General features: G+C 54.5%; 1 protein-coding gene across 1 annotated transcript in view; it reads right to left on the reverse strand.

The window, feature by feature from the left end:
- Nucleotides 1-13707: 13707 nt before the first annotated feature.
- The window catches only part of ARL3 (ARF like GTPase 3), a gene marked incomplete at its 5' end in the record, with an annotated part of 33725 nt that continues 33346 nt past the window's right edge, over nt 13708-14086 (reverse strand). Inside the window, one exon of the mRNA XM_079711950.1 lies at nt 13708-13978. Coding sequence (XP_079568076.1) covers nt 13931-13978 — 48 coding nt within the window. The 3' untranslated portion in view covers nt 13708-13930. The remainder of the gene's footprint in view (nt 13979-14086) is intronic.

The raw sequence follows: 14086 nt of genomic DNA on the forward strand, positions 1-14086 counted from the left end.
AGCTTCTCAAAGAGTAGCATGCTTGTGAGCTTGTTAAAAGGGCTGAGTCCTGGGGCCCTACTTGGACTTAGTGGGAATCACTGAGGGCCCAGGAACCTGTTTGTTTGGTTTTTTGCCACGCCACACGGCATGCAGGATCTTAGTTCCCCAACCAGGGATCGAACCCATGTTCCCTGCAGTCCTGCAGTGGAAGCACGGAGTCCTAACCACGGGACCACCAGGGAATTTCCACTAATCTGCATTTTTAACCCCCTGGTAATTCTGACACATCCTGGGGTTTCAGAAGTGCTGCCATGAGGGACTGGCCAGGGACCTGCTTGTCTCAGGGACCCGTGGGCTGGAAGGAGGGGCTGGGGCACACCAAGCCCTCCTCTGTTGGAGCAGGAGCGGTGTGAGGGGGTTGCTGGATCTCTGGTTTGTTGCCTGACACTTTGCATGGATCTCCTTATGTGTAAAGTAGGAGGGTCAACCATTCCTGGGTGCCTAATTCCCTTTCCCCTTGTCTGGGTAGAATCTGAGCCGGAATGCCTCCCACCCCAGAAAGCCTAGAGCAAGACAGGGAACTATGGGTAAGTCCTGCATCAGGGGTCCAACCCTCACTGACTCTTAGTCACCCCTCTTCTCAGAAAAATAAGCGCTCAAATTGGAGGACATGGTGAGTCCATGTCCGCCGGCCAGTCGGGCTGGCCAGACAAAAGTGTTGGTCTAGTGCCTCCATCTTCCCATCCTGTGGGAGTAGAAGATGACGCGGTGTGGGGGTGGGTGGACCCTGATTCACTTCTCCCCCTTCCCCACTTTGGCAAGGAGCCAGAGCCAGGAGCATGATGACAACAGCTGGCCTGCCCCTTTCTCTTCCCCTGCACCTGTTTGGGGCTATTGAGGGGAGGCAGATGGCTGGAGCACAGTGCCCTTCCAACCCAGGGTGGAAGGATGCCTGCGGCCAGGTGCTGGTGGACAGATAGACATTTAACTCCACTCACATCTGCTCCTGACTCACTGTCGCTTTCTCTGGTTGTCAGGAACCCTGGGACATCTTCTGTGCCAGGAGTTGGGAGCCAAGACAGAAAGCTGCCCAATTTCTTTCCCACTTGGCCTAGTTTTGTTCTAGCTGATGGAAGAGGTTCTTTCTCCAGGTACATCAATGAAACTGGGATATGGAGGGGAGACTGGTGGTAGCGGGATGAGCTTGAATCCCACCAGGTTCCAGCTCTGAAAGCCCATCCCAGCAAATAGACACCCAGGCACATAGGCTGTAGGCCAAGCAGCTAACTGTGTAGTATGGCCTGGAGTGCCTGGGCAGCCAGGGAAGCCGGGAGACGCTCACCCCATCCAGCTGTCCCCAGCTACCCAGCTGTCCCTGGCTTTGTAGGAGCAGCTGTCACCCACCTCCCAAAAGGGTCAGGGGCAGAGGAGGCCAGGAAAGCTGGAGGTGCCCCCAGGAACAGGGCCAGCTGGAGAAGGCGTGGGGGCCTTCCTCACCCTGCACACTCAAGACACCTCACAGCCACAGGCGCGCCCTGTCCCTCCCTCGGCCAACCGCTCGGACTCCGAGATACCGCTCTCACAGCCCCCGCCCGGCTGTGCCCTCCCGTCCCCCGCCCTCCGGGCAGGCGATCGCTCCTCCCCATTCCAGGCAGGGCTGGGTGGTCAGGAGCGGAGCGCGTCTCCCCCTCCCTGGCTCCTGTGGGCCAGATGTGCGGAACCCGCAGGGAGGCAACCGCCTGGGGGCTTCCTTCGCCCGCCACCCCGGCGGGTCCAGGCTCTTTCATGTCGCCGCCCTCCCCGGTCCCAGCCCCGGAGCCGAGCAGCTGCGCCCCGCTCCCCACCCCCAGCCTCTCTCCCAGCTGTCTTTGGGGTGGGGCCGGGCAGCTGGGGAACAGCTGCAAGGCGTAGAGTCGGGGTGCTCGGGTGCCCTCCTGCAACAGCCGGAAACAGTCTCCTTGCCCGGGGTGGGGGGAGGGGGCGGGGTGCAGGGGGCCGGGGGAGGGTGAGGCCCGGGGGGATGGTCGGCCCCTCCGCCCCTCCCCCAGCGCACCTGGCCGGCCAGCTGAGAGTCGGGCAGACCCCAGATCAAAGCCCCCTCCCGCGGCTTCAAAGGGCACCCTGGGGGCGGGGGAGGCAGATGGGGCAGCGGGGAACACCCTGAGCGGGGAGGCCGCTGTGTCAGCGCCCCAGGGCCCTCTCTGGAGGTCGAGCTCCCGCGTTCTAACCTAATTTCTGGATTCTTCCAGGCCCCGTTCACATCCACCCACTCGGACCCTGTGGTTGTCACCATGCCTTTCCTCAGACACCTTCATTTGCTCCCATATGAGGGTGGGTGGGGAGAGCCCATGAACACTTTCAGGACCAGACTAGCCCCCTGGGGGATTTCCTACCCCATCCCACCTCTGCCTTATGTAAATTAGGTGTGTGGTTGGGGGACGGCCTAGGACATGTCCTTCCCCAACCTAGTGCTCTAGACCTACAAAGAAAGGGGGGCTGTGGGGTAAGGGGAGGAAGAAAATTATCCCTGGACAGACCCCACCACACTCTAGCCCTCTTCCGAGGTGAGGCTCTCCCTGCAGGATGTTGGAAATCTCTTCCGTGGAGGTGCTTTAGAAACAGTGGGCTCTGGAACCTAGGATCTTGGCACTGGTTCTAGGACCCTCTGAATCCAGTTTCTTCCATTTAAAGGGGCAAGGAAGGAAATAGAGGGCACCCTTGGATTGCCTCTTCCCTATACTCTGCCAAAATGCTGGGACAAGAGCCAGCATGCTGGGATTCAGGGCTAAGAGTCTAGAAACTTCATTGGAAGCTGCAGGGAATGGGAAACAGATCAGTGTGAGGGCAGAGGCAGCTGGGGTTGGGGGCTCCTGGTGAGAGGTTTATAGCCCTGGGTCAAGAAGGGACCTGGCCTTAAGAACATCAGCTTCTCCTTCGATATCTCTCTTTCTTCCCCCCAATACTCTACCCTGTCCATCTGCACCCCAAAGGCTTGCTTCCCTTCCAAGGAAGGATGTATTCACTCTCTGTTTGAATTCCTCCAGTGACGTACAACCTCGAGACACCCCTTCCACAATGAAAGCTCTTACAGAGAACCAACAGAAATCTGGTGGGTAGAGCTTTGGCCTCTACCATATTCTTCTGTGTATGAGAATCACATCCCCTGAGTGAGGGAGGCCTTTACGAGCCCAGGACTTCTTCCCTAAAATCCCCTGTCCCTGGCATTTATGATTCAGGGACTTGGCAGTGGACTTACCCCAGAATTCTGCATTGGGAGTCTGAATGTTTCCTCTACAGAGAACCAGTTTTCCTTAAATGCTGTGTGGTAAATTCCTCTCAACTGCAGCAAACTGGGATATTTATGACTTCTCTTTGCACTACATCTTCAACAATTGGGTCTTTCTTGAGAGAGAACCCATCGGCTCAGTGCCATAAGTTATTTCTCACTATTTACATTGAGGCAAGTAGAGGGTGACGTGGCGGGTAGGGTGTGGCATAGTTTTCAACAGTTTGTAGAATGGGGTCTAGAGGTGGTATGGGCAACATCTCAGAATTGCAGGTAAGAAGTGGAACAAGGGAGCAGGCTTCCAAGAACTAAGCATTAAGGGTGGTGTGAACTTCTAGCCCACCTGGAAAAAATGGCCGTGAGTCACTTGACACGTGGGTGCCCTGGCTGCCTGGTTGTGAATCGGATGTTGTCATCACTCTCCATATGTGTGCCTGCTGCAGGGCACTGAGCAAATGGGCAGCTCATGGCCTAATGGATAGGGACTCTCCAGCCACACCAAATGCCACCTCTACCAGCTGCAGCTCCCCGGGCTCCACCCATCAGATCATAGGCTTAGAGTCAGTCCTCCAGCAGCCCGTGTGGTTCCATGCCCCAGTGGCTCTGCTGATCCCTCTGCCTGGATTGCCTACTGAACCTCAGAGTCTCACCTCCTCTGTGCATTCTTCCCCACCCTCTCCAGAGGGGGTATGAAGAGTAATGAATGGTGCATGTGAGATGCCAGGACGGTGCTGGCGTAGGCCGCTTTTGGGCACTGACAGCTATCACGATATTCGTGTTCCTTTGGGCCAGCCTCACTCCCATGCACTTAACACTCTCACTTGGTATTTTAACTAATTGTGTCAGGTTACAGGCTGCATGCCCAATTAGACTGTGTGCCCCTGGAGGACATGAAATATTAGTCATTTTTTATTTTTCAGAGCGTAAGACGTTACCTGTTTCATTCATTCATTCAACTAATAATTATTGATGTCCTTCTAATGCTGGCCTCTATTCCAATGCTGGTGATACACTGGTGAACAAAACAGACACACTCCGTCCTCTTGGAGCTAATAACTTAGTGGGGAAGAGACAGCTGACAAGCAAGAAATCAATAAATGTGAGCTGATGAAAAGTCCTATAAAGGGAAGTAAAGCAGGGTGAAGGGGATAGGGCTTGTCAGTAGGGGTGAGGGAGCATGGCAGTTTTTATAAATGGAGGTGGTCGGGGAAGGCTTTGCTGAGAAGGTGACATTGAGTGGAGACCTCAAGAATGTGAGGAGGCAAGATCTGGGGATATTTGGAGCAAGAGTGTTCCAGGTAGAGGGAACAACAACGAAGGCTGGAGCCAGAAGATGCTTGTTTCAGGAAGAGCAGTGGGCGGGTGGCTGGAGAGGTGGGTGAGGGGCGGAGCAGGGAGTGGTGAGGTCAGAAAGGCAAGAGTGAGCAGGCCAGGACATGAGGCTCTGCAGGGGCTCTGCCCCTGCTCAAGAGATGTCTGCCGAAGGAATGAATGATGGATGGATGAATGAATGCCAAATGCCTGGGCTGTCAGGGGCTCTGAGTTTTACAGGGGAGCCGTGTGGGCTAGAGGCTACCGGGCTCTCTTCCTGGGGAGGCAGGACTTGAATCATGCCCTAAAGGAGGGGTAAGCAAAGCACAGGAGGGAGGGTAGACACCCCAGGGAGGAGGTCGCTATGAGCGCAGGTGGGGAGATAAAATTGTGGGGGACTTGTAGGGGGACAGCGAGGGTAGCTCATCTGGAGCTCAGGGTATGTGTGAGAGCCCACGACTGACAGGTCCACAAAAAAGATTTGAGGTTAGACCAGAGCGGCCTTCAGTGACAGGATAAACAGTTTGACCTTTCGTGTCCCACAGCAGCGGTGCCTCCGCAGGCATCTGAGCAGGGGAACTGAGTCTTAGAACAATGGCTCTGAGCATTAAGGGCCTGAGCGGCCAGGCAGTGGAGGGCAAGGGGACCAGCTAGGAGGCAACGGGAGGTCCAAGTGAAAGAGGAGGCTGAGTGGGGGGCTCAGGGTGCAGGTTGGCCCCAGCCCCAGGAGCAGGAAGGACCATGGCTAGGCTTCCAGGTCCTGCTGCTCAGGCCGAGGGATGGCAGCCGGGATCAGGCCTGCTCCTTCCCTGCCAGCCAGCCGCGGGCCCCGGAGTCAGCAGAAAACCCCGGCCCTGGGGAGGAGGCGGCGCAGAGCCAGAAGCTGCTGAGGGAGCACTGGCAGCAAGATGCCATTGTACGTCCGCAATCAAGATACTTCAGAGGAAATCAAAAGCACCAACTGGGGAAATGATGTGTGCACTCTCTTCTCTCTCTCTCTCTCTCAAACACACACACAAACTTCTGCCTCCAAAATGGGTCAAGTGAAGGCTGTGGGCGTGGGCTGGGGAGGGAGGGCTGGAAGGAGAGGAGGCCCAGGGCCCTGAGCAGCCTGGGCGCTCGTGCCCACTCACCCTCCTGGCATAGGGGTTGGCAGCAGCTGCAGGGTGGGGTGGGACGTGAGGATAAATATACACCTCCCCATGCATATGGATAATGCACACAGCTGCCCTGCCTGCTTTGCGCTCATTAGGACCAACTGTTTCAGGAGCGGTGGCAGGCGGGTGGGAGGGGGTGATGTGCCCATTCACGGGCCGGGGGCAGGGGGGCTGCTTGCAGCTGTGCAGACACCTCCCCCCGGGCCTGGATCAGCATCCCAGCCCCTGGATGCCCCTTCCTCCCTCTTTTCCTTCCTCCCAACCTGCTGCTCTGGCAGATCTGGAGGTCTCAGGGTAGGAAAGGGGCCTAGGGAGTGAGTCAGGATGAAATCCAGGCTGAACCCACACCGGAGCTGGGGGAGTTGAGGGGAAGGTTGGGCTGTATTGCATCCGCTGGCCCCGGGATGGGCTGCTGCTTATAAGCCAAAGCTCCTTATCCCTTCCTCTTCAAAGGCCATCTGTAGCATCCAGGCAGGAAAAGTGCTTCGGCCCTGTCATCTGGAGGCTGCAGGGGAGCCCCCATTCATACTGGAGAGCCCTGTGCCCCCAGACAGAATCTGAGGGGCTTGGGAGTGATGTGCCAGCACAATGGCACAGGATTCTGCCTTCTCGGCGGCAAGGGAAGCTGAAGAAAGGAGGCTGGTGGGCACCAGCTCTCCAGAGCAGGTCGTCCAAGAAGGACTGGGGTCGGGGCTGGGGATGTGAGTGTTGAGAGCCGGGCCCAGGGAGAGGTCTGGCTGACGTAATAGGCAGGGCCACCAAGTATGGCTGGACAGCTTGTGCCCAACACAAAGGCACCAGGCTGAGGGGCCCTCAGCTAGTGCCACGGCGTGCACCCCGGTGCGGGGCATCCTTTCCCATATGGGTCAGCAGTGGCCCGGGTGGCAGGCTTGTCCAGTCTTAGGAACATGCATTTCGTTAACAAGGCAAAGAAAGACAGGGCGGGCGCTGTCGGTGTGTGACTCGGCAGCTGGCCCTTGCTCTCTTTCGCCCCTCCAGCGGTGTAAGTGGGCTCCCAGGGCTGCTGCCCCTTCGCTGCAGCCCTCCCTCTCCTCCTTTTGGGCCAGGGCGCTGGTGGGGGCTGCAGAGCCCTGGGGGAGAAGGGAGGCCCAAAGGGCGACCGCTTCCCCAACCTCTTTCCTTTGTTGCCAGGGTGGAGCCAGCCACCACCTGCCCCCCCTGCTGGTGGCCTCCAGAGCAGCAGCCACCTCTGGGCTCTGCAGAAGGGTCTGGTGGATCGTGAAGAGGCGGGTGGCAAAGTGAGAGGGAGAGGTAGGCCTCTGGCCTGGTCTCCGGGAGCCCCGCTCCCCGCTGCTCCCTGATGTTTGGGGCCCTGTGTTTAGTCAAGATGGTGCCCTGGGGAAAGATGGTCTTTCTAGTTGATGGGAACCCGAGCTAAGCCATTTCCTAGCTGTGTGATTCTAGGCCAGTGACTTAACCTTTTTTTTTTTTTTTTTCTTTTGCGGTACGCAGGCCTCTCCCTGTTGTGGCCTCTCCCATTGCGGAGCACAGGCTCCGGACACACAAGCTCAGCGGCCATGGCTCACGGGCCCAGCCGCTCCACGGCATGTGGGATCTTCCCAGACCGGGGCACAAACCTGTGTCCCCTGCATCGGCAGGCAGACTCTCAACCACTGCACCACCAGGGAAGCCCCAGTGACTTAACCTTTGAGAACCTTGGTTTCCTCAACTGGGAAAGGGGTAGAAATGGTTAACTTGTAGGACTGCTGAAGGGATCCAATCAGTGAATGAGTAACAGGAGTAGCAGTTCCCTGAGCTAAGGGGTAGTTCTGCCCCCGACCCCTGCAGCTCTCAGCTTCAGGTATCCACACAAGTTATCTCACAAAACTTGCCCCTCCTTGACTCAGCTTGCTCTCTGCATTTCTGTCATTAGGACTTCATCTCTTTAGCGAAGGCTTTTTGTCCCTGGGACACCGCTACTCACTCTGGGAAAAGAAACCTCTCCCTGCTCCTGTGCGCAGGAGGATTCCTCAGCTCCTTTTCTGAGCTCAGAAGCCAGAAGGGGAAAAGGTGTCATGGTATGAGCTTGGGGCCCAGCAGTCAAGCAGGCCCAGGTGAAAACTATGGCTCTGCCCCATTCTTCTGGTGTGATCTTGAGCAAGTGATTCAGGTTCTGTGAGCCCTGTCCTCAAATGGAGTGGTAATGCCTACAGTTATCCATGTTGTTACAAGGATTAAATAAATGATAACTGCCAAGTGCCTGGTACAAGTGGGTGCCCTGGTCTGACCCTGCAGGGGCCTGGTTGTTGGCTGTATCCCCACATACCCATGTGTGTCTGGTTCTAGACACACACACACACACACACACACACACACACACACGACACAGTGCTGGACCAGCAGATTCACTGCAGGGAGCAGCAGCTCTCTTGCCCTCCTCCCTGCCCAGCTCCTGCGCTGCAGCTTCTCTGAGTTCTGCAGTGTTGGAAAAGAAAATTACCGAACAGATTGCAATTAAAGGGGGAGGTGGAGGGGAGAGAGACAGAGGCCCTGAAATGCAGCTTGACTGAGTGCTAAACTGTGTTTTTGCCTGGAGCCAATCAGGAGCCTCTGACAAGAGCCTGTTCCCACTTACAAATCTAATTGCAGGAGGTGTGGCTGCAGCGGCCCTGGGAGCCCCCAGAGAGAGGAGGGGGCTGCCAGCACTGCCAGGAAGGCTGCTGGCCCTTGCAACATGTGGGAGGGGAGGTGGGAGGACAGAGGTCTTGGGGCCTGGGAAGGCCTGGACTCCAGAATGTCTGCCAGTTATTATAATAGCTACAAACGATTTAGCACCTACTCTGCACTGGACATCCATAACTTCATCTAATCGTCTGAAAAACGCCACAGGGTAAGTGATTACCTCATTTTACGGGTAAGAAACTGAGGTGCAATGTCCCTACTATGTGCTAGCTATTGCCCTACATCTACCTTTTTTTTTTTTTTTTTTTTTTTTTTGCGGTACGCGGGCCTCTCACTGTTGTGGCCTCTCCCATTGTGGAGCACAGGCTCCGGACGCACAGGCTCAGCGGCCATGGCTCACGGGCCCAGCCGCTCCGTGGCATGTGGGATCTTCCTGGACTGGGGCACGAACCCGCGTCCCCTGCATCAGCAGGTGGACTCTCAACCACTGCGCCACCAGGGAAGCCCCCTACATCTACCTTTATCGACATTATATCTCTTTTAAATCTCCCTACCACTTTAGTCCCATTTCACAGATGAAGAGGCAGGGAGACTCCAAGAAAGGAAGCAAGTTGCCCAAGATCACAGAGCTGATTTATGGATGGGCAAAGATAGATCTCTGGGTCTGACTCCGGAGAACACAGTTTAATTGTATCTCACTGTGCCTTTATTCAGCAGAGCATTCTGGGTAGAGTTGCCAGATTTAGCAAAACAACAAAAACAAAAACTGGGATGGCCAGTTAAATTTGAATTTCAGATACACAATGACTTTTTATGAGTATTATGTCTCAAATATTTTTTTATTTTTTTTTTTATTTTTTTATTTTTTGCGGTACGCGGGCCTCTCACTGTTGTGGCCTCTCCCGTTGCGGAGCACAGGCTCTGGATGCGCAGGCTCAGCGGCCATGGCTCACGGGCCCAGCCGCTCCGCGGCATATGGGATCCTCCCAGACCGGGGCACGAACCCGTATCCCCTGCATCAGCAGGCGGACTCTCAACCACTGCGCCACCAGGGAGGCCCTCAAATATTTTTTTAAATTTATTTTTGTCTGCGTTGGGTCTTCGTTGCTGCGTGTGGGCTTTCTCTAGTTGTGGCGAGCGGGGGCTACTCTTCATTGCGGTGCGCAGGCTTCTCATTGCGGTGGCTTCTCTTGTTGTGGAGAACCGGCTCTAGGTGCGCAGGCTTCAGTAGTTGCGGCACGTGGGCTCAGTAGTTGTGGCTCGTGGGCTCAGTAGTTGCGGCACGTGGGCTCAGTAGTTGCGGCACGTGGGCTCAGTAGTTGTGGCTCTCAGGCTCTAGGTGCGCAGGCTCAGAAGTTGTGGCGCATGGGCTTAGTTGCTCCGCAGCATGTGGGATCTTCCCAGACCAGGGCTCGAACCCGTGTCCCCTGCATTGGCAGGCAGATTCTTAACCACTGCGTCACCAGGGAAGTCCCTATGTCTCAAATATTGCATGGGACATACTTACATTAAAAATGATTGTTTATTTGAAGTTCAGGTGTGAGTGTCCCGCCATTTACCTGGCAGCACTGGACTTTCTCTCTCTTCCTGCCTCCAGCTCCCCTCTATTCTGCCAACAGCTTGGCCCATGGGGCCAGCCAGGCTGGTATGTCTCTGTGGCCACTGAAGTGAGGCTGCCAGAGGGGAAGACAAGCTCTTCTCCTGAGAGCAGAGCCCTGGACCTGAGCCCACTCTGCCTCCTACTGTGTGGCTTTGGGCAAGTCTGTTCCCCTCTCTGCACCCTCTCTAAAAGGAAAATTCAGTATTAGGTACTAGGTAATTGCCAGCATCCTTGCCAACCGCAGTTTTCCTAACTTCTCCCTTTGTTCTGTCTGTGCAAAGCATGGTACAAAATCTTCAGCTGTGCTGCCGTGAGGACAGAGGACACCCAATGCTTGGGACAGAGACACCACCCCCCCACCCCCCGCCTCCCTGAGGAGCAGCACTGATCAGAGGAGACCCCTGATGTGGGCTTGGAAGGCCAGGGACTGAGATGGCTGAGAAACGGGCCGTTATTGTCTTTGTCCTTCATAGGAGGCAACTTGACACAGCCTTCAGACCCAGGGTCCTGCCCTGCCGGCACTAATGGCTCTGTGATAGTGGGTGAATTCCTTAACCCAGGCCCGTACCTCAGTTTGCTTAACTGTGAGGTGGGACTAATACTGCCCCATGATGTAGATGAGAGGTCTGGTATGTAGGAGGGGCTTAATAAAGGGTTATTTTTATTGTTGGTCGTGGTGTTAATGTTACATCCTTCTGAAGAAAGCACCTTGAGGGATGCTGACCTCTGAAAGGACAAGCACACCGCAGGCCCTCTCCAGCAAAGGACACGACACTTTCCAGGCTGCCTTGGTTTCAGCTAAATTTTATTTGTCGGATTTTTGACAGACGTCTAAATTATACATTGAATTTTCCACATGACCAAATACCACGTCCCTTCCTTTGACTATCATTTTCAAAAGAGACTATAAAAAAAAGAACTTTTCGATGAGCAGACTGAACCCTGAAACCACATGGAGTGCAAGAGCTAAAAATAAAAGGAAGTAAGAACTGGCCCCTGAGAAGGAAAGAGAAATCAAAGCAAACTCTGACGGGAATCAAGGGACGAGTCCTGGCGAGGGTGACATGGTGTCACCCTCCAGGCCAGGCCGGATAAGGCGCGGCCGACAGCGAGGGTGGGGCATAGAGTGGCGCAAAAATAGCCACTGCTTTAGCCCGGAAGGGAATAAAGGAATTCGTCAAAAGCCAGGAGAGGGAGAAGCGAGAGGGAGGGAGGGAGGGGGCAGGACGGCGTCCGTCCCGCAGTTTGGGAGCTGTGGACCTTAACCCTGGTACATTTCTACCCGCCGGCATAATCGCTGACTCTCAGCTGTGCGCCGACATGTTCCCCAGCTCAGCCCACATCAATGACACCCTTGTTTCCATAGTAACCAAGGGAGAGTGAAGGGGAAAGGGTGTGCTGCCCTGGGCACGGGGAAGCCAGCCAGAAGGAGCCGCACGGGGGAAGTCGGGAGGAGGGGAAGGGAAGGAGTTTTTCCCACAACTGGTCTGAGCACACACCCTGGGGCCCCTGTCCCAGGCCTTGCCTGCCCTCTGGCCCCCAACCCTCTTCCCGGCACATTCAGATGCAGTCGTGTCCAGAGCAAGTCTCACCACTAAGACTCACTGGGAGTGGGAGGATGGGAGACCGGGAGTCCCCTTTCTAGCTTCCAATTCTGTCCTCGAAGTGGGGGGGGCGGTGGCTGGGGAGAGGAAAGGAGTCTTTAGAAGCATTTTGTTTTTACAAATGGGAGCTTTCAAACTCTGCATTTTTCAGGCTCCTCTCATCTACGCTGCGAGCCCCGGGAGGGTTCAGTAGGGCTGAAAGGGAAGATGAAAGTGTGTGACATCCACAATGTCTCTGTGTCTTTAGCTGAAAAGCAAATCTGAACATTCACAGAGGCTGTTATCAGAGGAAGGCAGTGGCTTCTGCCTGCTGACTGAGGCCCTGGGGGGCCCTTTCAAACAGTTCCCTAAGTTGGTAGTAAAAGAACAAAGATATTTCACAGACCATCCACTGCCAGAGTCCAAGTTCCACATCTCAGTGTTCCCAAATCACAGACCTCAAGGCAGGCATTTTTGCCCCTCAGATAACATCCCTGATGCACTATTTGGAGGGGAAAAAATATTTTCAAGTGCTAGAGCCACATTTCCAGCCTGATAGAAGGGGGATTTCTGGTTTCTTATAATTCTGTTTTGCCTCTGTTCAAAGGGCGAGAGGCGTCTGGGTAAGACAGACAGGCCGGGGGAGGCTGCAGGGGGCAACTAGCTCACAGTGGTTTAAAAACCTTCACCTTCTTTTTGTTTTGCAAGTACTTACAGGTCTGTCCCTATAAGTACTTGCAACCCAGGGCACCTTTTCATGTCTGGCCTTGTTAATGACTTTCACCCCAGGCCACCTTTGAAGCGGACCATGCTTCAGCCTCACCGGCACAACGTGGTCCAGAAAGGCTGGGTACTGAGGGCCAGGGACTGGAGTGACCCCTTCAGTTTGCTCACATGCCTTGGTGGGTTTAGGAAGGGCCACCTCCTGGGATGTAAAAGTAGCTGCCCTCCTGGGACCCACCAGCCACTGGACAGTCTCTTATTCAGTCTCTAAAAACCCCAGTGCTCAGGCACCAGAACATAGTTCAGTTCAGGAGCCAGGGATGCTCTGGCCTGCTTTCCCTTGCTTGAAGCCAGGGATCTCTTAAGGCTCAGGGAAGCAAGCTCTTTTTGCAACATGGGGCAGAAGTCTCCCACCATTCCTCTCCAGTCAATCACCAGAGGACACATTTTGCTGGAGAGAGGCAGAGGGGACCAGAGCTGGGGTGACTCTGGCTTCCCCGGGCACGGCCCCTGCAACCACACACACCCACGCTCTTCCCAGCAACAAGCCCTCTCCCCCACGAACAGCCCACACCACCAAGTTGCCAGCACTGTAAAAATTGATCTCTTCTAAAAATCGATCTGCCTGGCTTTTCTCAGTGGAGCAGGTTCACGGTAAAGCTGCATTTATTTTTAAAATCTGATAGCAGCAGCCTATTGTGATCATTTAAACACAGAATTCTTTGAGCTTTAGAAATCCCTTCTATAGGACAGCCGTGGAGAAGCCAGCTAATTTCAGAGTCGGCTGCTCACTGCTCCACTGAACTGGAGAAAGCCTGTTTACGCTAGCCTGAGCCCTCCATGTGAAGGCTTTTTAAGGACCTTGTAATTTTTCTGGAATTAAACCTCCCACCTCTCCTTACATTCCAGATGTCATTACAGTCAAAAGTCGTAAGACTCTGATTCCCTGTGTAGCTGGCTGGGGGCTGGGGACGGGGTATGTTTCTGTGGTGCGTTGTTTGCAAGAAAGGCTTTTTTTTTTCCTTTCCAAAGGGTGAGGATTACATACAGTCTCCTACCTGCATGACAAGATGGTTTAATCATCTGCTATTCACGCTCCGCCCCCCCCAAGCCCAGCAGCTTCCCACCCAGACAGGCTGCAACCCTGGCTCAGTGGATGATGGTAAAAATCACTGACCAGCACCATCAAACACTGTCTTGGTTTCAACACCATGGGGGAATGTAAGGACAGGTCAGGAAATGAATGACCGCAGCCTAAGCTGCTTCTTCCTCTTCCTCTCCCCAGCAACACCCCCCCTTTTTTTTGAAAGGAAAAAGCCCACTGGAATTGCCTAAACCGCAATGCAATCTCTTGCTCATTTAACAGATCTCATTTTCTAATCATGTGCTTTGAGACATTTAATACTATTTCAATTATGCAGAGGAAATAATATAATTCCTTTATTTGAAAAATGATACTGAACCTCAGAGATCATGTTAAATCTACTGCTGGAATGGGGATTCTTTTTAAACTGTGTTGTTCCCTCTCTTCACACAGCTGTAGCTGTACACAGATGGAAAAACATTTGGTCAGAAAGCAGCAAATTAGTGTTTTTCAGGACAGAATTCAGCTCCCGCAGCTCCTGCATCTCCATTCGTCAAGATTTTATTTCTTCTTTGCATTGACGTTTTTGCAGACCCAGTTCATGCCGTCCTTTGAGGGAAATGGGCAGAGAGAGGCAGCGTTAGTTGTAAGAAAGGCACCACACACTCCAGCCCCAGAGGGGAGAGGGCGACGGTCCTGGGTCCTCCCTCCTCAACC

Source organism: Hyperoodon ampullatus, assembly GCF_949752795.1.
Source record: "Hyperoodon ampullatus genome assembly, chromosome: 1".
Lineage (NCBI taxonomy): Eukaryota > Metazoa > Chordata > Mammalia > Artiodactyla > Ziphiidae > Hyperoodon > Hyperoodon ampullatus.